We start from the raw sequence: 24207 nt of genomic DNA, 5'->3' as shown, positions 1-24207 counted from the left end.
AGCTACGGACATTCATGCCGATTTCCAGAATACACTGGGGGACTCTGTTTCTTCATATTCAACTGTTGCCAAGTGGACAAATGAATTTAAATTTGGGCGGGAGAGATTAAATGATGGTCTGCACAGTGGTTGGCCAACATGAGTCAACTACTCCAAAAAGTGCACACAAAATGGTCATGGAGGATCGCTGATTGAAAGTGTGTGAAATTGCTCATGCTTGCCAGTTGTCATCTGAAAAGGTGTATTACATTTTAACTGAAGAATTAGAAATGAAAAAATTATCTGCATGATGGGTGTCGCGACTCTTGCCCCCACACACACGCCCATGAGTTGTCAGTAGTGGAGTGCAAACAAAAAACATTCTACCACTCACATACTTTTAACTCTGCAGTGACCATCCCACTTACCCCTCTGTCCCTGAGGTAAGTGGCCAACCTTTCCTAGCTCACAGTCAAATTCACGAACATCAATTAAGCACATCTTAAGACATTACTGCCTCTGTAATTTGTTTTCCTTACTGAGCACGAAAACTACACTCTAAGGCACTCTTAACATCAGTTGATGTTTTTGGATTTGGCTGTTAGCTGCTAGATGCATGTTGTTATAAAATATGGCCGAGATTGGCGAGTCACACTAATATTTGATGCGGTCCGCGTGCAGCCCATGGACCACAGCTTGTGACCACTACTCTCAGGGCTGTTTGCATAGAAAAGTTTATCTTAGATTAACATAAAAAAGTGAACTCAGATCAAGCTGAACTCTGTAATATGTGGTGTACCAACTATAATCACAGATTTTTTTTCCACTGTAAAGTGGGATAAACTTTGTCTAACTGAGTTAAGTCTAAATGAAGTCATCAGTTCACAATGTAGCCTCACTACAGTAGGCTCTTCCAGTGTATACTGTTGGTGAAAAGCTCTAAGGTTTACAGCCAGGTGGCAGTGTTAAATACCACAACATTGCATATTTGGCATATCTCGACAGTTCGCCGGAAGATTATGATTGAAACATCGTGGTATTTTAACACTGCCACCCTGCTGTTAATCTGAGAGCTTCTCACCGATGATGATGATGATGATGATGATGATTTATGGTGGAGGGCGCTACATAACTAGGTCATCAACGCCCTTCCATTAATGTTATACCAAAGAAGACTTTCTCAATTTATGAAAGAAGATCATTAAACTGGAAAGCTACATTTGATCCCACCACAGGAAACATAAAGCAACCCCAAGAAGGTGAGGTTCATAAAAGCTCGCAATAAAACCCCAGCGAGACACAGTGGGATAACTAAATAAAATCATGGATAAAATACCTGCAAGGATGCTGTTAAAAACAGGACAAATAACTGTGGTGGGATGACGATTTAGAAATAATACATGACACGGCCAGTCTGTGACCCATTAAGATCTCATAATCAGTATTTTGGGAAGCATTCTGGACATCACACAAAATTTTAACACACAAACAACACTCGCCTCGTTATCAGTTAAAATAGAAGAAAGATCCTGTGGGAGACCCAGTTCAACCCACAGGTCATCATATAAAACACACTCAGTTAACAGATGTCATACCGACAGCTGTGTCCCGCATCTCTGACATGCTGAGGGCTCCTCCCGATATAGGAGGAAGCCATGTGTCAATGTCCCACTTTTAGCCGAGTAAGGGCTACTTCTTCACACCGTTGCGAGTGGAAGGAGGTAATCCATATTCACACTGAAGTCTTGATGGAACACAGTTTATTATTCCTCACTGCCAGTCACTGAGACTCCCACCAACATATGGCCTTCCTGGTCACAAAAGAAGTGACAGCCTGCAGAGGGTCTAAACAGCGGGCAGGAGGAGAAAGGGAGCAAGCTTCCTTAGCAGCAGCAGCAGTGACGAGTTCATTTCCCTGAATGCCTATGTGCCCTGGAACCCAGCAAAAAATGATTTCCTTGTTTTGCCTGTGCAAGAGAAGGAGAGCGTCATATGTCTGTTGCACCATCCAATCTGCTGGGTACATTTGTCCAACAGCGAGAAGGGCACTTTGAGAATCAGAGCAGATGATAAATTTTTTGTCACAACACCTTCTCATCTGATCAATTGCCCCCAGGATAGCAAAAAGTTCCACGTAATAAACTGAAAACTGCTCCAAGAGCCCCATCCTGAGGACAATGTCTGGGAACATGACAGAACAACCGAAAACATCTCTCTACTTAGAACCATCTGTGTAGACGGTAATAAAATCTGGGTGGCTACGTAAAATTTCATTAAATTTAATTTTACGAACATAGTCTGGGGTACAAAAGCAATATGAGCCTTGGCAGTAGCCATGGGGAGGCCCTACTCCACCCCTGGCTTAGGACCTTATTGCCCCCCACCTGTAACAACTCAAGGCTCTCCCTTGCACAGATCCCAAATGGCCGTGTTGCTTGTGGTCGATGATCGAACAGTTGTTCCAGTGGCGGATTAACAATGTAACTGGATGCTAATGATGTAGGAATGGACAATGCCCTATATGCTTAGCATACCACGAGAAGAAGATGAATAGACAGCCGAGGCTCACAGGCCTCCACACACAAACTGACAACAGGGCTTGTGCGATAGGCTCCTGTTGACAGCCTAATGCCCTCATGTTAAACTGCATCCAACATTTTAAGGTATGAAGGCCTTGCTGACACACAAAACTGGCATCTGTATTCATGCCGGGGTCACACAAAAGCCTTATAAAGTTGGACCAGATGCGCTCTTTTGGCTCCCCAAGACCAATGACTGACACATTTAAGAATGTTTAAGGCCTTGAGACATCTCATTTTGAGTTCTGTAAGGTGTGGCAACCATGTTAACTTCTCATCAACGATAAGACTCAGATACTTCACCTTTTCTTTAAAAGTGAGAACAGTGTCCTCCAGTTTTAAAAAGGGCAAATTAAACAGACAGCAGGAACGGTTAAAAGCAACACAAACTGTTTTCTCAAATGAGAATTTAAAACCAGTGGTGCAAGACCAATCCTCCAACTGCCTGATCGTGAACTGCAATTGCCGAGTAGCCGTGGTGAGGCTGGAGAATGCACAGAAGATGGAGAAGTCTGTCCACAAACAAGGAACATAATACTGGACATCACACTGTGGTTGTAATACTATTCATTGCAATGGAAAAAGCCGAGACATGTAAAACACTCCCTTGAGGGACACCATTCTCCTGCTTAAAATGGTCAGACAGGGCATTCTCAACCCTGTATCTAAAATATCTCTCCGAGAGAAAGGACCATATGAAGATCAGTAGACTCTGTGGAATCCCCACAGATGGAGCTGCGACAAAATATTATGCCTCCAGGTAGAATCATATGCCAGTTATCCAAATTTTATTGAAGAGCTGAAGGAGGACTTCCTTTGACTGTCGGTCCAACTATTGCAACATGCTGTAGGTTATCAGGTCCTTTCCAGGGGTCATATCACAAGCAACTGACAATGCAGAATCCAGCTCCCACAGAGAGAAAGACTGGTTGTATTCTTCCGTGTTGGTGGAATGGAAATCAAGATCAGCCTTCTCCTGGGCTCCTGATATCAATGGAACGTGGGACCCTGGCTGGAATCAGCCGTAATGGATTTATATGATTCAGTCATTGTCTGAGCTATGTCCCTCATCGATGTTACAAGAGACCCCTGTATTCCTACAGCTGCTATTGTCAGTCGAGAGTTGTGCCTTGAGATCCTCCTAATGGCTTCCCATACTTTACATGCAGGTGTGGACCTAGTGATGGAGTTGAGGAACTCTTGCCAAGACTTCTGCTTACTCTCCCGAATTATTCTCCTCGCCTTTGCACGCGCCATTCAAAAGTTTGCAGGATTCTCATCTGTAGGGCATCGATTGAATCTGCACATAGCTGTCCTCCTGTGCCTGATTGCAAAACGACACTCCCCATTCCACCAAGGGACAGGTCGCCTCCTAGGCACTTCCACCGTCTTTGGGATAGATGCATCAATGGCGTGGTGAATCACAGCTGTAATGTGATCCACCCAGTCCTGGACGCCGTCACATTGCTCAAAAACAGCTAACTGCATGTAAAGCATACAGTTAGCCTTCTTGAATAACCATTTCAGTGGCTTTCTTTCAGGATCTGCTCTATCAGGTAGATGGATCCAGATAGGGAAATGGTCACTAGGATGAAGGTCATCGTCCACTGCCCACTAAGCAGTGTTCCCAAGAGCAGAAGGAGAAGTCTATGGCTGTGGATGAACCTGTAGAGGTGCTAAAATGTGTGGTTTGACCCATGTTCAGCAGTATAAGATCTGTTGTGTGTAGCATGTCCTGAAGTACCCGACTCTTGGGGCAGGTGGTGTTAGAACCCCATTGTGCACTGTGTGCATTGAAGTCCCCTAAAAGGAGAATGGGTCAGGGTAGTTCATCACGAAGATGAGTGAGGACTCCACTATCAAGAGGCTCATGGGGTGGTAAGTACACAGACCACACTCTGATGTCAACATGGACCACTATCCGAACAGCAATCACTTGCTGTTGTTAATGGAATAGGTGAGGAGTGAAAAGTGTCCTTTACGAACACTGCAACATTATCTTTTTGCTCTGTCACCAGTAAGGTCATCATTTCTATAAAGGTGATAGCCTCCAAGTACAGGTGTGTCAGTCTCTTTAAAATGAGTCTCTTGAAGGCAGAGGCAAAAGGGTCTGTCCTGTACAAGAAGTCTCAGTTCCACCAGATGAGTCCTGTATCCATTTATATTCCATTGAAGTATGGGAGCCGTTTCATCTATGTGGTCTTGATTTACTCCTGTCTTTGTGCCAAAGTGGTGAGGCACTTGTAGAGCGAGGGAGAGTGGTGGGGCTGATTGGGTCTGGTGATGAGGCATCAAAATCCATGATGTCATCATCATCAGTCAGACAAGTCAGAATGACGTCTGATGGAACCGGGTCAGCTTTCAACCAGAATGTTGGGATCCTTTCCCTGCTCCCTTTCCCAGCAAGGATGAGGGGGAAAGGGGGTGGCGAGAGCCACTTTTCTTTGGAGAAACTTGGCATTGAGGGGCACTCTGCTTTTGGGGTGCCTTCAGGCTGTGCACTGTGGAAGCATCACTGGTCTCTTCCATCATAGCTGTCCGGATAACTGTGTCTTTCACTTTACTTTGGCACATAGAGGTGCAAGTACAGGAGCTAAAGGTGGATAATGGAACACTGGACGTCGTCTGAGTCAAAGCATCGACCTTAGTAACAGGTTTCTGCACCAACGAACAATAAGAAATGGCAAAGATGGGGTTTCATTGCCTAATAGACCTTTTTGATTTCTGCATAGGGGATCTGAAAATGGTTCAAATGGCTCTGAGCACTATGGGGCTTAACATCTGAGGTCATCAGTGCCCTAGAACTTAGAACTACTTAAACCTAACTAAACTAAGGACATCACACACATCCATGCCCGAGGCCAGATTTGAACCTGCGACCGTAGCAGTCACGTGGTTCCAGACTGAAGCGCCTAGAAGTGCTCGGCCACCGCGGCCAGCAGCATCTGCTTGGTCACTTTGATTTCCTGAATTTTGCATTCCTCTGCAAAAACAGAGCAGGCTCAGCTCCCGACTGAGTGGCTTCAAGAGCAGTTAATACAGACTGTTGGAGATGGACAGTCCATGCCAGCTTCATGGCCTGCCTTTCCACACTTCCCGCAAGTCGCTTTGCCTCTGCAACTCAGCATTGTATGGCCAAAATGCTGGCATTAGAAGCATTGCATAGGGTTATGTGCGTAGGGCCAAACCCAAAGTCGGAGGAAACCTGCTGTGATGTGTTCAGATAGTGTTGGAGAAATGGAGGTCACAATAAAAGGAGCAGTCTCTCAGTCTCTCCCTGGTTCTTGATCTCCTGTGGCGCCCATTCTTGTTTGAGTTCAGCAACATCTATATCCATAATATCACAGCAGGTTACCACACCTTCACTGGAGTTAAGGGTATTATGCAACTCAACAATGATGTCATTCTCACCCAATTTCTGTGACTTCTTAAGGAGGTCCACCTGCTTTGTCCAGTTAGTCTCAACAAGCAAGGAACCACTGCGCAACCGCTTAATGCACTTCAGGGAACCAGCCGGCCCTTCTAAGCCTTTATGGATATAAAAGGGGGGACACTTTTTCAAACGTCCCCTCCTTCCTCTTGATCACTACAAAGACATTGTTATTCATGACTCCTTGAGCCCCATTACTGACAACAAGTTGATTATCAGGAGGACTAGCCTCCCTCATTCTTTTTGATGAATGGGTGTGAGAACTCCCAGGTGGTACATCCTTCCCGCTGGGAGGAGAAGAAGAAGATTTCGAGGGTTCCATCTTAGTCCCACGAGCAGCTAGGGAAATAAGGGCACACTCAGACAGAGCCCCACTTGCCTGAGTAAGCCTTAGACAACTGAGTTGCAGCAGGTTCCCCAGAGGTTGCCTGCTAATGACTGTTTCACCTCAACAGCCATGCATCTCATCAGTGCACAGCACACCTTGAGACTGCAGTTTTTTTTGTATTCCATCCTCACGATCCAGGCAGTCAAGCCAAGATCCCCATTCCCTGTGACACATAATGTTCCACCACTGCACTGCGGTGGCTGAAGCATGCCCAGAGCTTACAGTGGCTGGGGACTGGCGGCACTTACCAGTCCTCAGCTCACTCGCCAAAGAAATTGTTCTTGGCACAAAAATGGTAGGTAAAAACATGAATACAATATTCTCAAACTGCTCATGGGTTTTTTCCCCCAAATCTGTAAGATCACATTAAGAAAAATATCCGGAATGTGATTAATGTAGACAGATAATGTGAAGAATGGACAAGCATGAGTAGGACTCGCACTCTGAGGGTTCCATACAAATTTGATTATGTATATATATATGGTGGTGGTGGTGGTGATTTATGTGGCTCAGTGACCTTGTGTAAGTCCTTCTAGTGGACACCACTTTGGCGACTTGCATGTCCCCAACATAACCCATTTATCCATCACAGGTGAGGACTAGCTTAAAACACAGAGTGAAAAATCCATAGTTGATATAGATTCGATCCCATGACCTCTCTGTTTCCGGACACACCCTTTACCCCTAAACCACCAGCCCAACAAGTATACACTATGTTCTCAAAAGTATCTGGACACCTGGCTGAAAATACTTACAAGTACATGACGCCCTCCATCAGTAATGCTGGAATTCAATATGGTGTTGGCCTACCCTTAGCCTTGCTGACAACTTCCACTCTTGCCGACGTATGTTCATATCAGATGCTGGAAGTTTTCTTGGGGAATGGCAGCCCATTCTTCAAGGGGTGCTGCACTGAGGAGAGGTATCGATGTCAGTCAGTGAGGCCTGGCACAAAGTCAGTGTTCCAAAACATCCCAAAGGTGTTCTATAGGATCCAGGTCAGGACTCTGTGTAGGCCAGTCCATTACATGGATGTTATCGTGCAACCACTCCGCCACAGGCCGTGCATTATGAACATGTGCTCGATCATGTTGAAAGATGCAATCACCATCCCCGAAATGCTCTTCAACAGTGAGAAGCAAGAAGGAGCTTAAAACATCAATGTGGACCTGCGCTGTGATAGTACCATGCAAAACAACAAGTGGTGCAAGCCCCCTCCATGAAAAACACGACCATACCATAACACCACCGCCTCTAAATTTTACTGATGGCACTACACACAGTGGCAGATGACGTTCACTGGGCATTCAGCATACCCATACCCTGTCATCGGATAGCCACATTGTGTACCGTGATTCAACACACCACACAACATTTTTCCACTGTTCAATCGTCCAATGTTTATGCTCCTTACACCAAGCAAAGGGGCATTTGGCATTTACCGGCGTGATGTGTGGTTTATGAGCAGCCGCTCAACCATGAAATCCACGTTTTCTCGCCTCCTGCCTAACTGTCATGGCACTTGCTGTGGATCCTGATGCAGTCTGGAATTCCTGTGTGATGGTATGGATAGATGTCTGTCTATTACACATTACGATCCTCTTCAACTGTCAGCAGTCTCCGTCAGTCGACAGACGGAGGTCAGCCTGTACACTATTGTGCTGTATGTGTCCCTTCATAGTTCCAATTCCCTATCACATCGGAAACAGTGGTCCGAGGGATGTTTAGGAGTGAGGAAATCTCTTGTACAGACATATGACAAGTGACACCTAATCAACTGACCACGTTCGAAGCCGTGAGTTCCACACAGCGCCCCATTCTGCTCTCTCACGATGTCTGATGACTACTGAGGTTGCTGATAGTGAATACCTGGCAGTAGGTGGCAGCACAATGCAGCTGATATGAAAAACATACGTTTTGGGGGTGTCCAGATACTTTTGATCACATAGTGTATACATAGTCCGTTTACAAGATTTTAGGGGTGAGTTTGTAAGTATCAAAGTATGTAACATATATGACCATATCTTTTGACTGCATTGACGTAGACCTTAGTATATTACAATTTTCAACGTGATACTTCTACCTGCTCCTGGGGAAATAGTGTCTGTCAGTAGTAGTTTTTGGTTGTACTGAGTTACAGGCTTAAATTTTGTACACCACAAAGGGACTGTAGACCTAGCTACCCGATACAAATTTCAACTTGCTACCTCTATCATTCCTGAGAAAAAGGAGGCTTAACAGTCTCGCAGACAGACAGACAGACAACAAACTGATCCTGTAAGTGTTTGTTTTTACCCACTGTGTTATGGACCCCTAAAAAGTAGGGCATTTCACAGATATTTAGCAGCAGGGCAAGAAACAAGAAATTGAACTATTTGGACTTCAAACAATGGAAACTTCAGGTAGGAATTTCAACAACGTAAGAAAAGACAGATTGCTACTTACGTTAAGAAAAGACAGATTGCTACTTACTTTAAGAAAAGACAGATTGCTACTTACGTTAAGAAAAGACAGATTGCTACTTACGTAAAGAAAACTCATCAAGGTGCAGACAGGTATAATCAAAATACACTTGCATCTTACAGAAATGTTCTCTAGGCTTGAATAGCAGCAACTGCACACTTCATACTAAATTATACATAAGGTAGTGTTCACAATAGTTTGAGAATGTAATTAACTTGCATTATGTGTTTTACCATGCACACTGATGCACCAATAATATGAAACAGGTTGTGTCGGTTGTGTTTCACAGATTTGATAAATCACAGAAATCACATACTGTAATGTGTGAGGTTGTAGAATAATTGTTTTTGATTGTAAGGCCAGTTTCAGTCATACACCATTTTCCAGTATCTGTTCTGCAATGTTATGGATACAGGACAATTATCATGGAAAAAGTATATTTGGAAATTGTAGTAAAATATACACAGTACTTGCAAATTTTTGTTGACATCAGGTATTAGAGATATATTATGAAACAAATGTCAAAAATAACATTTGTAAATAATATTTTGATATGTAAAGATAGGTGCATGGAGCATCAGTCTCACAATTATCCAAAGAATATATCAAATAAAACAGCAAAGAACTGCTATTACAGGGTGTATACACGGACAAGGAAAAAAAGTTCCCAGATTTTTCCCGGATCTCCCGGTTAAAAATACATTTTCTCCCGGGTGAAAATACACTTTTTCCGTGTTAACTGACAGTATACTTTCCCTCAGAACTGTAAAACATATCCTTTGAATGGATATGGTTTTATACAGCAGCATAGAATTTCCTGGCACTTTAGAAAACGAAACTCAGGGTGAAAAAACATGTTTTGGAAAGATCTTTCATGTGCAGGAACATGTACGCTACATATTTTCGTATTACAAAAGTATAAATTCGAATTCCAACAACAGGAAAATTTAATATTTTAAATTAATATACATAGTGTTGCTACAAGAAAAGAGAAGCTTTTGCATATAATATTTGTCTCAAAGATTAATAAGCTACAAGAGAAGCTAAGCTTTCACTTGTAGTGTTGATTTGTTTAGCGCATGTTACACTTTAAGATACATCACACAAATACGCCAGTAAAATTTTTAATACTGACATAAATCTCTGATCTTCTGGGCTAGAAGTTCTTCTTAATGGCTCATCATCAAAGAGTTGATTTTTAAAAGAGAGCAAACGCTCTGTGATTTAGGAAATTCATTGTACATTCTCGCACATAGTTCATATTGCGTAAAAGGAAATTTACTTTGAAAATAACGCTTTTTGAACAACAATTCACAATATTTTTCTGTGACTTGTTTCATTAATAGATTCATTTCAGCAGCTGCCAGACAGTGCCAGATAAGAGGCGTCACCGTGTTGCGCAGCTATAGTGACGTAGGAAGCCCTTATGTTTGTATGTGTAAAACATTAAAAGATCTTACTTCTTGTCATAAAAGAAACAAGACATCAGAGGATACCACAAGAGTGTCGGAATTTCGTGAACCATACTAAAATGCATAGTTTGCCTTACAGTGCACATTCGTATGTCCAGATTCCCAATGACGTAAGCCACGACCTGATATGAAGCTTTTCAGTGTGGTTTTTGGGACATAAATTTTCTTCGAGTACCAGTACTGTATTATCTCATGTTGGGTTCTTTGTTATGGCATAATGCCATATGTGCTAGAAGATGAAAACGTGCACTTGAAACATAGTGAACAGTTGAAACTAGCCAATAGTGTGGAATTAAACACTTCATTTCAAATAAATACAATGCCTCAGCAGGAAACCCTAATAAAAGCCAAATTTCTTTAGCAAATCGACAAAAATAACTTTATTGTTCTGCAAGGTGATTAATGCTTGACTGTCAGAAAGATGTAAATAAAATAAAATCTGAAACTAGTAACAAATTTTAGCCCTCCGTAATTATATGAATATATTTTAATTCACTTGATAGGTTCCAGCCACAGAAATCTGCCTTGTTTTCATTTGACATGATAGCAGTAAATGAAGAGCAAACAGAAAAATTACTAACTGTAAACACGGGTCATGTGGAGACTAACCCCCCCACCCCCCTCCCTATAACTCAGACTGCTCTGCGCATCAGAACATCAAAAATAAAAAGACTTTTCAAAAATAAGTTCATTTTGTAGCGCACAACTTTCTGAAGAGTCTGATACATAAAACATATATCTTCGAGGAAATGTAAGACACATTATTTGGTCTTAAGTGTGCAGTGCAGTGCAGTGCCATGCCTCTTCGAACAACATTCTTATAGCGCATGTCACTGTATTTCGCTCTGTGGAACTCAAACGTATATATTTTGTTATGCCATCAAACTATTTCAGGACAGTGAAAATTGAAATGTCCTGTAGTGCCTATCCTGCTCCCAGTCGGCCGGTTTGACATTCTGCACAATCCCTAGCCATAAATACTGGATAGGATTATTTGTAACCAGGAGAACAAGAACTCTTCAGAAAACCTGGACTCTTTATTGCCTATTAGCTAATAACTTGCTCTTCTGTGTAACATAAAATTAAATATGGGATACCTAAAACAAGTAAAGACAGGAGACAGGCAAAACAGTACACATTTCTTCAATCCTTAGGTCCTAGCGATTTTTCTCTCTGATCTTGCTACAGCTTTACATGGCGTTCTTTCCTTTCTGCAAAAGAACTATTACCTTACCAAAGTTCATCAAACGTTATGCTACAAGAAAAATGTAAATGTCGTTGTCTAATACTGAAAATGCTGTTAATACAATTAGTACCCAAGACTGGTGTGGTTTCTTGATCTGATTACGTCTATTTTGTCACTGTGTGCAGGATAAAACAAAATAGGCCTCTCTTAATAGTGCAGTCCTGAGACTGGTTTGATGCAGCTCTCCATGCTACTCTATCCTGTGCAAGCTTCTTCATCTCGCAATACCTACTGCAGCCTACATCCTTCTGAATCTGCTTAGTGTATTCATCTCTTGGTCTCCCTCTACGATTTTTACCCTCCACGCTGCCCTCCAATAGTAAATTGGTGATCCCTCGATGTCTCAGAACATGTCCTACCAACCGATCCCTTCTTCTAGTCAAGTTGTGCCACAAACTTCTCTTCTCCCCAATTCTATTCAATACCTCCTCATTAGTTATGTGATCTACCCATCTAATCTTCAGCATTATTCTGTAGCACCACATTTCAAAAGCTTCTATGCTCTTCTTGTCCAAACTATTTATCGTCCATGTTTCACTTCCATACATGGCTACACTCCATACAAATACTTTCAGAAACGACTTTCTGACATTTAAATCTATACTCGATGTCAACAAATTTTTCTTCTTCAGGAACTCTTTCCTTGCCACTGCCAGTCTACATTTTATATCCTCTCTACTTCGACCATCATCAGTTATTTTGCTACCCAAATAGCAAAACTCCTTTACTACTTTTCCTAATCTAATTCCCTCAGCATCACCCGACTTAATTCGACTACATTCCATGATCCTCGTTTTGCTTTTGTTGATGTTCATCTTATACCCTCCTTTCAAGACACTGTCCATTACGCTCAACTGCTCTTCCAAGTCCTTTGCCGTCTCTGACAGAATTACAATGTCATTGGTGAACCTCAGTGTTCTTATTACTTTTCCATGGATTTTAATACCAACTCCGAACTTTTCTTTTGTTTCCTTTACTGCTTGCTCAATATACAGATTGAATAACAGCGGGGATAGGCTACAACCCTGTCTCACTCCCTTCCCAACCACTGATTCCCTTTCATACCCTTAGACCCTTATAAGTGCCATCTGGTTTTTGTACAAATTGTAAATAGCCTTTCGCTCCCTGTATTTTACCCCTGCCACCTTCAGAATTTGAAAGAGAGTATTCCAGTCAAAATTGTCAAAAGCTTTCTCTAAGTCTACAAATGCTTTTTATAATACGACAATATAATTCACGAAGTACCAATAGGAAATACCTATCTGGCCTACTACAAGCAAAAAGCTTTACGTTAGGAAATAGTTTCACATTTCATTCATGCACTCCAGTTTCTCATGCACGAAACCGAAAAGTAGTAGAACAAAATTTTTGTATAAATTTGGAATCATCAAATTCTTCCATAATTTGTGTGATGTCCACGATTCTCCTCCTTCCTCATTCTAACTAACAGTCTTGTCATCACTAATTCTGTGACTATTCCTACCACTGTCAAAACTCATTCTCCAGTTAACTTTACTAACCCTGCCACAATCACTGGTTTAGTTATCCAGTGATTATTCACCACTTAGGCATTATGACGAGTTCGTACAATGCGTTTGCCGCACTACTTCCAGAATGGAACTTAAGCGGCTGCTAGCCGGGGACTGCAACTGGCCCTGTCTAGTGTAGTGATCTGGCCAAAAATTTATTGGATATACCGAGAAGATAATAAGCAATCTTTCTTACCTGTTATTCCTGTTAGTCGTTTATTTCCACTCTGTTAGTCATTTATTTCCACTGTGGTAGTCTGAATCTATGGATTTCGCTAGGAATTATAACAACATTGAACATTCGCAAACCGAATCGACCACATAAACAAGCAGCAGTTGGCATTCTCCGGTTCGGTTTTATTCCGCTCAGCTCGTATAGCCCCGTACCGTTTTGTCTGCAGTTGGTAGACACATCACGTACAATATGTACGCATTCAATAATCAATTAATTCATTCAGAAATCAACTTAGAATGTGTTCAAAAACCAGCAGGGGTGCATTTCAAAATCATATGAATAATCGATAGACCGACGTGCGCTAGATGCTAAGGTGCATTGTGAAACAAGGTTTTTTTTCCTCAAGAATATGAATTTGCCCCCTCTCCCCCGAAATTGCCACCCGCTTCAGATACCCCGGTTTGCCCTCATCCGCCACTTGATCCGGGCCTGCTGAGCACGCGTGAATCTGACAGCTTGGGCCCCAGTAAAATTTTTCCGGGTACCATGTAGCTGGTTGCTGCTACTGCTACTTACACAACTAACAGCCACATTTCTGTAGCCAGAAGCGGGAGAAGGTACTAAAAAGCCTTTGACACGTTTTGCTGTTGGCAGACGCTTGTACGAGCACTTTGTTATTTTATATGGTGCATTTCCTTTGCAATTTAAGTTTTATTTTCGTTTTTTTTTTCTCTTTTTAATGCTGCAGTATTATTCTGCAGTAGCGGGATACAGTAATATCCTTTAGTTACAGTATCGGATCTTACCTGTCAAAATTACAAAAAATTAACTGAAAACTTAAACAACGAAAAATTCCCGGAATTCTAAAAAATTCCCAGGTTTTTCCCGGTTTTCTCCCGGATGAAAAAATTCCTGGGTTATTCCCGGACCTCCTGGTTGTCCCAGGTTGTAAACACCCGGTATTACTACAAATCTCTCTGCTATACAATATCATGAAAAACTACCGCATCCTGCTTGATGTTTAAATTTATTACTCCTCTGCGCTGACTCCATTCGCAACATATTTTCGTATCTACAAATGCTGCTAATGTACCTATACAAATACATCATTCTATGACACAAACTTCAAGAGAGATGATGTTACGAACACCGAGATGCATGAAAAATTGCCACAACATGCATACATACGTACACACACACACATTCATTAATACTTGTTTCATAGATCGTGAATGTGACATTTTGTTATGATGTGGAATGTGTGACTTTAACACAAATACATTTTGTGTTACTACTTCATACCTAAAAATTCATCTATTCAGTACAAGGAGCTGTCATTCAGAAATTCTTTTAATTTGTTTTTAAATGTTGGTTGGCTATCTGTCGGCCTTTTAATGCTATTTGGCAAACGACCAAAGATTTTTGTGGCAGCATAATTCATCCCTTTCTGTGCCAAAGTCAGATTTAACCAAGAAAAGTGAAGATAATAATCCCTTCTTCTAGTGTTGCAGCTATGCACTTCACTGTTACTTTTTAATTGGGATGGGTTATTAATTACAAATTTCAAAAGTAAATATATGCATTGCAAAGGTACTGTGAATATCCTGAATTCCTTAAATAAATATCTGCAAGGTGATCTTTGGTGGGCTTCAGCTATTATTATGATTACATGCTTTTGTGCAATGAATAATTTTTCTCTTACTGATGCATTAACCCAAAATATCATACCATATGAAAAAAGTGAATGAAAATAGGCATAGTAAGCTAATTTACTGATATGTTTATCACTGAAATTTGCAATAACCCTAATAGTGTAAGTAGCTGAACCTAACAATTTCATCAAATCATTGATATGTCTCTTCCAATTCAATTTATCATCAATTCACACATCCAGGAATTTAGAATATTCTGGCTTGGCAACAGACTTTTGTTCATAATCTATATTTACCAATGGTGTTATGCCATTTACTGTACAGAATTGTATGTACTGTGTTTTCTCAAAATTTAGTGAAGAGTCCATTTGCAGAGAACAACTTAATAATTTTCTGAAAGACATTATTTACAATTTCCTTGACTGATTCTTGTTTGTTGGGTGCGATTACTATACATATATCATCAGCAAAAAGAACTAGCTTTGCATCTTCATGAATTCAGAGTGGCAAGTCATTATTACATATTAAGAACAATAACAGACCCAAGACTGAACTCTCATTCTTGATACCTCCCCAGTTAGAGGCCTCAGCTGATTTTTGCAGACTATCTGTACCGTTAATTTCAACTTTCTGCATTCTTCCAGTAAAATAGGAATTAAACCATTTGTCCCATTCATACCACAATACTTAAGCTTATCTAGAAGAATTTCATGATTCACACAATCAAAAGCCTTTGAGTGATCACAAAAATATCCCAATGGGTGATGTTCGGTTATTCAATGCATTTAATATTTGATCAGTGAAATCATAGATAGTATTTTCTGTTGAAAAGCATTTCTGAAAACCAAACTGACATTTTGTTAGTACTACATTTTTACAAATATGTGATGCTACTCTTGAACACATTACTTTTTCAATTTTGGATAAAGCTGTCAGAAGTGAGCTTCGGCAGTAGTTAGCATCAGGCTTATCCCATTTTTAATGCAATCTGGAAAAATACCCTGCTTCAGTGAGCTACTTCATATGTGGCTGAGAATCTTACTTACCTGCTGGGAATATGCTTTTAGTACTCTGTTGGAAATGCCATCAATTCCCTGTGAGCTTTTACTTTTGAGTGAACTTATTATTTTCCTAATTTCAGTAGGAGAGGTGTGGTGAATTTCAATTTTATCAAATTACATAGGTATTGCCTCTTCCATACAGTGCCTTGCATATTCTAATGAAAAGCTGGCTCCTACTTCTTTACAAAGCTTAAAAAAATTATTACTGAAAAATGTTTTCTACTTCTGACTTCTTGTTAACAAACTTTTCATTGAGTTTAGTAGAAATACAGTCCTCCTGGGTTCTTGGTCCCCCTGTTTCCCTTTTAACAATATTCCAAATTGTTTTACTTTTACCATCAGATTTGCTAATTTCAGACATAATGCACATACTTCTGGACATTTTAATAACTTTTCTAAATACAGTGCAGTAGTTTTTATAATGTTTAACTGTTTGTGGATCATTACTGCTTCTGGCTATAAGATGCATAACACTTTTTTGTTTACAAGATATTTTTATCCCTTTAGTAAGCCATGGCTTTTTAGATGATTTCTTACACCACTGCCTCCGAATTTTGCTGTTGGCACTACACACGCTGGCAGATGACATTCACCAGGCATTCGCCATACCCACACCCTGCCATTGGATAGCCACATTGTGTACCATGATTCGTCACCCCCACACAATGGTTTTCCACTATTCAATCGTCCAATGTTTATTCTTCTTACACCAAGCCAGGCATCATTCGGCATTTACCGGCGTGATGTGTGGCTTATGAGCACAACCATGAAATCCTAGTTTTGTCACCTCCGGCCTAACTCTTATAGTACTTGCAGTGGATGACATTCACCAGGCATTCGCCATACCCACACCCTGCCATTGGATAGCCACATTGTGTACCATGATTCGTCACCCCCACACAACGGTTTTCCACTATTCAATCGTCCAATGTTTATTCTTCTTACACCAAGCCAGGCATCATTCGGCATTTACCGGCGTGATGTGTGGCTTATGAGCACAACCATGAAATCCTAGTTTTGTCACCTCCGGCCTAACTCTTATAGTACTTGCAGTGGATGCTGATCAAGTTTGGAATTCCTGTGTCTGGATAGATGTCTGCCAATTACACATTACGACCCTCTTCAACTGTCAGTGGCCTCTGTTAGTCAACAGACAAGGTTGGCATTTACGCTTTTGTGCTGTATGCATCCGTTCATGTTTCCATTTCACTATCCCATCGGAAACAGTGGACCTAGGAATGTTTAGGAGTGTGTAAATCTCACATACAGACGTATGACACAAGTGACACACAATCACCTGACCACGTTCGAAGTTCCGGGGAGTACCCCATTCTGCTCTCTCACGATGTCTAATGACTACTGAGGTCATTGATATGGAGTACCTGGCAGGAGGTGGCAGCACAATGCACCTAATATGCAAAACTTACGTTTTTGGGGCCATCCGGGTACTTTTTATCACATAGTGTGTGCCATTTATAAATAATATAAAGTGTATGTAAGTCAATTGGCAGTATCTTTACTAGCCAAAAATCAGTCAATGCAAGTGCATAACTCTTGCCATTATCTGTGCCCTAACAATTTCTTCAGTGTTTAATAGCAGTGGCTTCAGAACCAGTTAACTGCTGAAGGTTTTTTTAACACAGAAAGCCACCTAAATTATATGACTTCTGAAATTTTTCTGGTATATTTCTTCTTCCACTAATTTTCGGATTTGCAGACAGATCCCACCAACATTCTGCCATGGTACTTCAGCCCAGAAACATCTGGCTGTACTCAGGTGAGTAGACAAAGTACTGAAGAGACCTGAAGTAGTCACGGTATTTACAGCAGATTCTGCACATGTGAATCGTACTGGCAGTTTACGGCGCATGAGTTAGGAGGTGACATGTGCGAGGCAGCCAAGTTGTGTGTGCTGCTCTCAGTGGTGAAATAAGAAGAAACTAATTGCTGCGTATCAACTGAGAATGTCGATTCCATTGTGATCGTATAATTTTACTAATAGGATTCCAATTTTTATCCAGCTGAAAGCCATTATCACAATTCATTAAATTACCAGAAAGACATATTTCCATGGATTCTTTAATTACAGAGTCCCAGAAGCTGGAAACTGGTGCTAAAATTTTGGTATTATTGTATTCCATTGAATAACCCATGGAAATGCAATGTTCTGCCACTGCTGATTTTAAAGGTCACCGCAGACACGTGTTTTTCATGTTCTACACACTGTTCCTAGACTATTCGCATCGTCTGACCTATATATGCAGAGCCACACTCACAGGGACTTGTATAAACACCCGCCTTCCTCAATTGTAAATCGTCTTTAACGAATCCGACTGAGGCCTTGATTTTTGTTGGTGGATGGAAAATGACAAATATTATTCTTCTTAAGCAATCTGCCTATTTTAGAAGACATGTTCCCGGCATATGGAAGGAACACAGTTGATTTATAGTCATCTTCAGTCTCCTCAGAGTTTTGCTTCTTGTTATTGTAATAGTGCATGGCCTTCCGGTGGCCATTAGGTCAACAGGGACTTCTTCATATGCCTTTCCACTGTTGAGTGTAATTACCTTATCACTTTTGTTTCACTCTACTGTGTCCTTATAATGACCTAAGTAAATTTCTACTTTGTATGTAAATTGAAGTTGGAGAGGGGAAGAAAGGAAAGGAGAAGGGGGGGATCACTGCTGTCAGCTGCACTGGGACATTACAAGGAATCAGCCACAACAAACGAAAATGTGTACCGGACCAGGATTCAAACCCAGATCTCCTGCTTACTAGGTAGGTGCGGTAATCACTACGACGTCTGGGACACTTTATTATAACAACTGCATGGACTATCTTGGCTCATCTCACGGCCGATCCACAATTCCATTGAGCGCCACCTATCTACAGCCACTTTCCATTTCCTTCACATTTGCTCTTATGAGGTTCCCACAGGAGGTCGGATGTATTTGTGCATCCGTACTGAAGAAGGTGGATTCATTGTCCAGCTAGGCCTATCAAATTATCTGAATGTGTGGCGTCTGTTAAAGAACAGACACCACACATTCATACAAATCTTCTTTGGTTGTGAACAGGTTTGAGGAGTGCATCTTCTTCTGCTTATTTTCCTATGCCTTTGCAACATGAAACTTTCAAAAATAAATACTGCTTTCTATTATGTACTATTAATATCTGTTGTCGAAGCATAATAATCATGTCGATTCCTGATTCTGCTCTGTTGCCAAGTGTGTTTAGTGCTAATTTACCTGAACACTAAATGTCATTCACTTTATCCAAATTCAGTGCTACACAACACAGTGTATCTGTGAACAGCATTCATTTTCTGCACTAAGGTAAAACTTGATCTCCTGTCAGTGAAATTTATACAAATAGCCCTGCAAGTCATTGAAGTAGTCAGTGTATGTTGTAACTGGATATTCACAAGATTAATGTGACACAGGAATAATTTCTGCAGTCCTGCACATTTTACAATTCTCTTAAAACTGTTTTCAAAGTACTGTTGAAGCAAGTCACTGGCAGATTCTTTACATGGGCTATCCCATTCACTTTCAGTCATAATGTTGTTTTCTCAAGTATTTCAATCTAGAGTAGCTATGTGCATTTCTCAGAGAACTAAAATAAAAATTTTTAAGTCATATTTTAGTCATTTATAACCTGAAAATGAGTAACAGCTCAAATCTGATGCAAATAATGTCAACCATGAAATATTTCTTGGAGAAGTAACTGCTGGTAGAGAGAGCAATAGCCCAAACTTTTAAGCTCTTTAATAGCTAAAAATATATAATTCTCATTTTCACCAAATGTATTCCTATTGTTCGAAAGTATTCTAAAAATTAATGGAAATGTCTAAAAACAGGCAAATTTAAGCAATAGAAACACACACACACACACACACACACACACACACACACACACACACACACACAATTTTGTCTCCACAAAAACCATCAGTGGCTTCTACCTAAATACAAATGCAACAACACAGATCAATTAATAAAACATAATACTGCAAATTAAAATGAAAATTATCAGCTCACCTGAGGGTTCTAGAAGGTATCCAACTGGTGTGAGTGTTACACCTTCTACTGTCCAGTCTGTGTGGCTGATTCTAAATACTTGACAGGCTGGAAGTTTCTGAATGTTGCTATAAACAGCCACAAGCATAGTGCATTCCTGAAAAATCAGGGAAGATATATTGAAATTGTATAGAAAGAAATCTGCTTACAGGTTTCAAGTTAAATATATGGATATTAACTACCTTTGACAGAATCCCGTTTTGAAAGCCAGTCAATCTTTAGCAATCTTCCACATTGAATATATCCAATAAATTCTTATAATAACTAGGGAATAGCAATTCACATTGCATCCCTTTCTTCACAATTTCCAGAAATACAGGTTCTTTCAATAAGATTTACTTGATTTCACAAGACTATAACATCTTCATAAATAAAGATAGAAACCTGGGGTAAATTTTAACTTACACAGTGGACTGTGAGGGTCGTGTTTCCAAAAGAACCATTTGACTTTACAAGGGTTTATTTTTTATGTGCATGCACAATGTAACTCTTTAGACTGTGTATCAGTAGATTTACTAAACAATCTGGTTGGTTGTTGAGTTCTAAATCACATGCTGCTCGGTATCTCTCTCATTGGTTGAAGTTTTCATGCTCTGTTTTAGTGAATAATACTTATAATTGAACATCAAACTTCAAAGTACTATCTGTGATACCAACACATACACAATATCTTAACAATAGACTAATAAAGGATGTCCCAGGAGAAATGGTCAATATTTAAGGGTATGACAGGAACACTCATTTGAAACAAAAAACTCGCAATGGACATATGGCCTATTCCAAATGCTTCCTGAGGTACAACACATTTAATGCACATTTGTTTTTGGGCTGCTGGCACACACACATCTCTCACCCACTCAATCTCACTGATGTTTCACTATAGCCCGACCTACCTCATTGGTTTCAACTTCTTTGCTCGGATATCTTTCTGCCATTAAACTAGCTCAAACACACAGTTATCCACACTGTGTTGTGAATGAAGTGGTGCAACTGATCAAGTATGTTTCTGAGAGAAGCATCAGTAGCTGTGTGTGTACACACAATGGCTAAAATACCACATAACTCCACTATCGAAGAATATTCAGATGTGGTGTATGTTCATGGCTACTGAATAATAGTGCTTCTTCTGCCATCTAAGAATAGCATAGGCACTTTCTGACACATTGAATTCTGATCATAGAGTGTTTACCAGTTTTCAGCCCACTGTATGAAACATATCTTCTTCCCACTTCCCATTTTTGTTCAAAACACATAGTTCAACAGGAACAGCAATACATCACTGAAATGGTGCTGCATAGTCCTGCTACCAGCACACAGTGTCTTCCTGCATGTACACTCATGTTCCGAAAAAACAGAATGCTTGGAACGACGAGAGATGGGATGTTCATATTAACAGCACATAAACGCAAGTGTGTTCTGCAGAAATAAGTAGCATCTGAATCATGTTGGCCCACAGGTTCAAGGACAACACTGATATCACAGCGCAACACCACGTGCTGGTAAAATGTGCCTGCGGCTCTCACTGTCATTATAAACTGGAGGTAATGGATCAGTGTGACTTGAGCATACATGCTGGATGCCTCACAGATACATGCAAAAACTGTACTGTCAAATCAATTAGTTTGAAAGTGGGTACATTATTACATTATTGGTATGAAAGAATGTGATGCATCCATCTGAGAAATTTCTGCTCCTGTGGAGCGAAGTATTTTGGCAGTGCAAAGAGTGTCTGCAGAATGGTTCACGGAAGGTCGTAGAACTTGACAAGATGGGTCAGATCGTACCACAAAGACCGGCCCCCAAGAAGATCAACACCTCTTGCGAATGGCATTCCAGGACAGATCTGCGTCCTCCTTGGCTCTGACACAATGGTGGAAGAGTGAAACTCATTGTATGTACTATCATGGGCAATAGTCTGTCGCTGTTTATTACAGCACGGGTTACATGTGCATCGTCCACCTCTCCGCCCACCTTTGGCGAATGTGCAGAAACATGCTAAATGGCAATAGTGTAAGGAACGACATCACTGGGGACAGGAATGGCACCGGATGGTGTTTTGAGATGAATTCAGGTTCCGTTTGTTTGAAAATGATGGCTGCATTTTGGTTTGCCACAGACGGGAGAATGGCATCACAGTTACTGCATTCGCACAGGACATTCAGTGCCAACTCAAGGTCTTATGCTGGAGGATGCTATTGGGTACAACCACAAATCACAGTTGGTACCTGTCCAGTGCACTGTGACCAGTGCGACCTACGTGAATGACATCCTGCAACCCATAGCCACATCCTTTCTGCATAACATCCCAGATGCCATTTTTCAAAAAGACAATGCACAACCTCATGTCGCTGTGTGAACATGTGCCTTCTTGGCGTCAGAGGATGTCAGCCTTTTGCCCCGGCCCAACAAACTTGCTGCCAATCAAAGATGTATAGGATAAGGTGAAATGATGGATGCAGCACTGTGACCCAATGCCAACCATCACACATGAACTTTGAAACCACGTGAATGCAGCAAATGCAGCACAGGATGCCATTCACACCTTACATGTGTTGATGCCATCACACACGGAACAAGTTATCAGGGCACATGGCAGACCCTGTGCTACTAGGCAACAGGACACATGTTGAACCGAGGTGAATGAAATGCTGATCATTTCTGGAGAATGTGCTTATGTACATGTCCTGTGAATGTGAATGTCCTATCTCTAGTCATTCAAGGTGATCATTTTTTCTTAAAAGGAATTTATGAATGTCTGACGAATACAGGTATAGCAAACATTACATGCAGAAAACTTTCACGCATTTCACATACAGCACATCCACAATCTTCGCATTGGCAAAAATGTCACAAAATTTAAATTTGTCACTGGTTAAATGGCAATCTTCATTTGCTTTATTGTGAACTGTACAACCGCTGTAATGAGATGTTATGATAGTGCTTAGCAGTGAATGAATTAAAAATACATATTTTTCAATGGATATTTTGTAAATGCCTGTTGTAATGTTTACTAACTGTTGTACATATGTAAACCTAATAGTGAACTGAACAATATACAAAATAAATAACAATGTACATTAAATGTTTTCTTTCTCAAAAACCATTCTGTATACAGCATATCTCCATATTAAGTTTTCTGCTTCAAATGAACATTCTTGTCATATCACTGAACATTGACCCTTCCACCTGGGACACCTTGTATAGCAAGTTTGTTGAAATGCTGTAATTACAACCATGCTTGAAAACACTCGATAATTCAAAACAGATAGACCGCAAAGCAATTTAAATAACACTAGTGCTCATTCTAGTCTGAATATGACCATAAAGTTTAATTATCTATCTACATTACCGCAGACAGAAACCCAATTACCTATTTTAGAATTTATACTGCATCAGGAAGCTTAGTGGATGGATAACCGAGAATACATTTCATTTCATACTTTGCCAAACATGCCACACTGTTTTAATATTAAAATATGAAACATTTAAATTGCATCACATTTCTCAAGTCCGAAACAGCCTCCAATTGTAAAAATCATCCCATACTTCTGCGAGATTGTCTACTTTTGTGAGGTTAGGCTACCATGCAGCCAGTGGTCTAATTCAAGTTTCTTATGCCCCTTACAGCCACCAGACAATAGAGACATTCCACTGTTAAGAAATGCTTTTACATGCAAGTGCATCTGTTTAAGTAGAGAATACAAATCTCCTTTTGATGGTGTGTCAGCACCACCTCGATAAGACGAACAATGGTTAATGAACGAGTGAGCAAGCAAGTTGATTGCACCACAAGCAAGCTAGTTGCACTAGTGAGACCCCTGTTGGCAATCACATGAACTGGCAACTCATGACTGGCTGTTTAGTTTCAATGCACAAGTTAAAATTTACCATAAGTTTCTATATTCACTTATGTAGAAGATGCAGTCTTGTGAAATCAGATGAATCATTTTGGAATACATCATTACTGATAAAACAAAAATTTCAACAACTGGCTGGCTGAAGAACTGATTACTCTGAAGAAAAATGGACAAGAGGAATGGTTGAGTACAGGCAGTCAGAAGACCAGGGAAAAATATGATTAGCTGAACTGTATAGCATCGCTTCTTGAAAAAAGTAATGTTAATTACTTTATTGATGGATGACAACAATGGAA

General features: G+C 40.6%; 1 protein-coding gene across 2 annotated transcripts in view; it reads right to left on the bottom strand.

Moving 5' to 3' along the window:
- LOC124801529 (dipeptidyl peptidase 9) overlaps window positions 1-24207 on the bottom strand; it is a 216518-nt gene that overhangs the window by 47912 nt on the left and 144399 nt on the right. For both annotated transcript variants that reach the window (XM_047263081.1, XM_047263080.1), the window contains one exon: window positions 20016-20151. In XM_047263081.1, coding sequence (XP_047119037.1) covers window positions 20016-20151 — 136 coding nt within the window. The remainder of the gene's footprint in view (window positions 1-20015; window positions 20152-24207) is intronic.

Source organism: Schistocerca piceifrons, chromosome 1 (genome assembly GCF_021461385.2).
Source record: "Schistocerca piceifrons isolate TAMUIC-IGC-003096 chromosome 1, iqSchPice1.1, whole genome shotgun sequence".
Lineage (NCBI taxonomy): Eukaryota > Metazoa > Arthropoda > Insecta > Orthoptera > Acrididae > Schistocerca > Schistocerca piceifrons.
The sequence above is the reverse complement of the archived record's forward strand: the minus strand, read 5'-3'. Positions and strand labels throughout refer to the sequence as shown.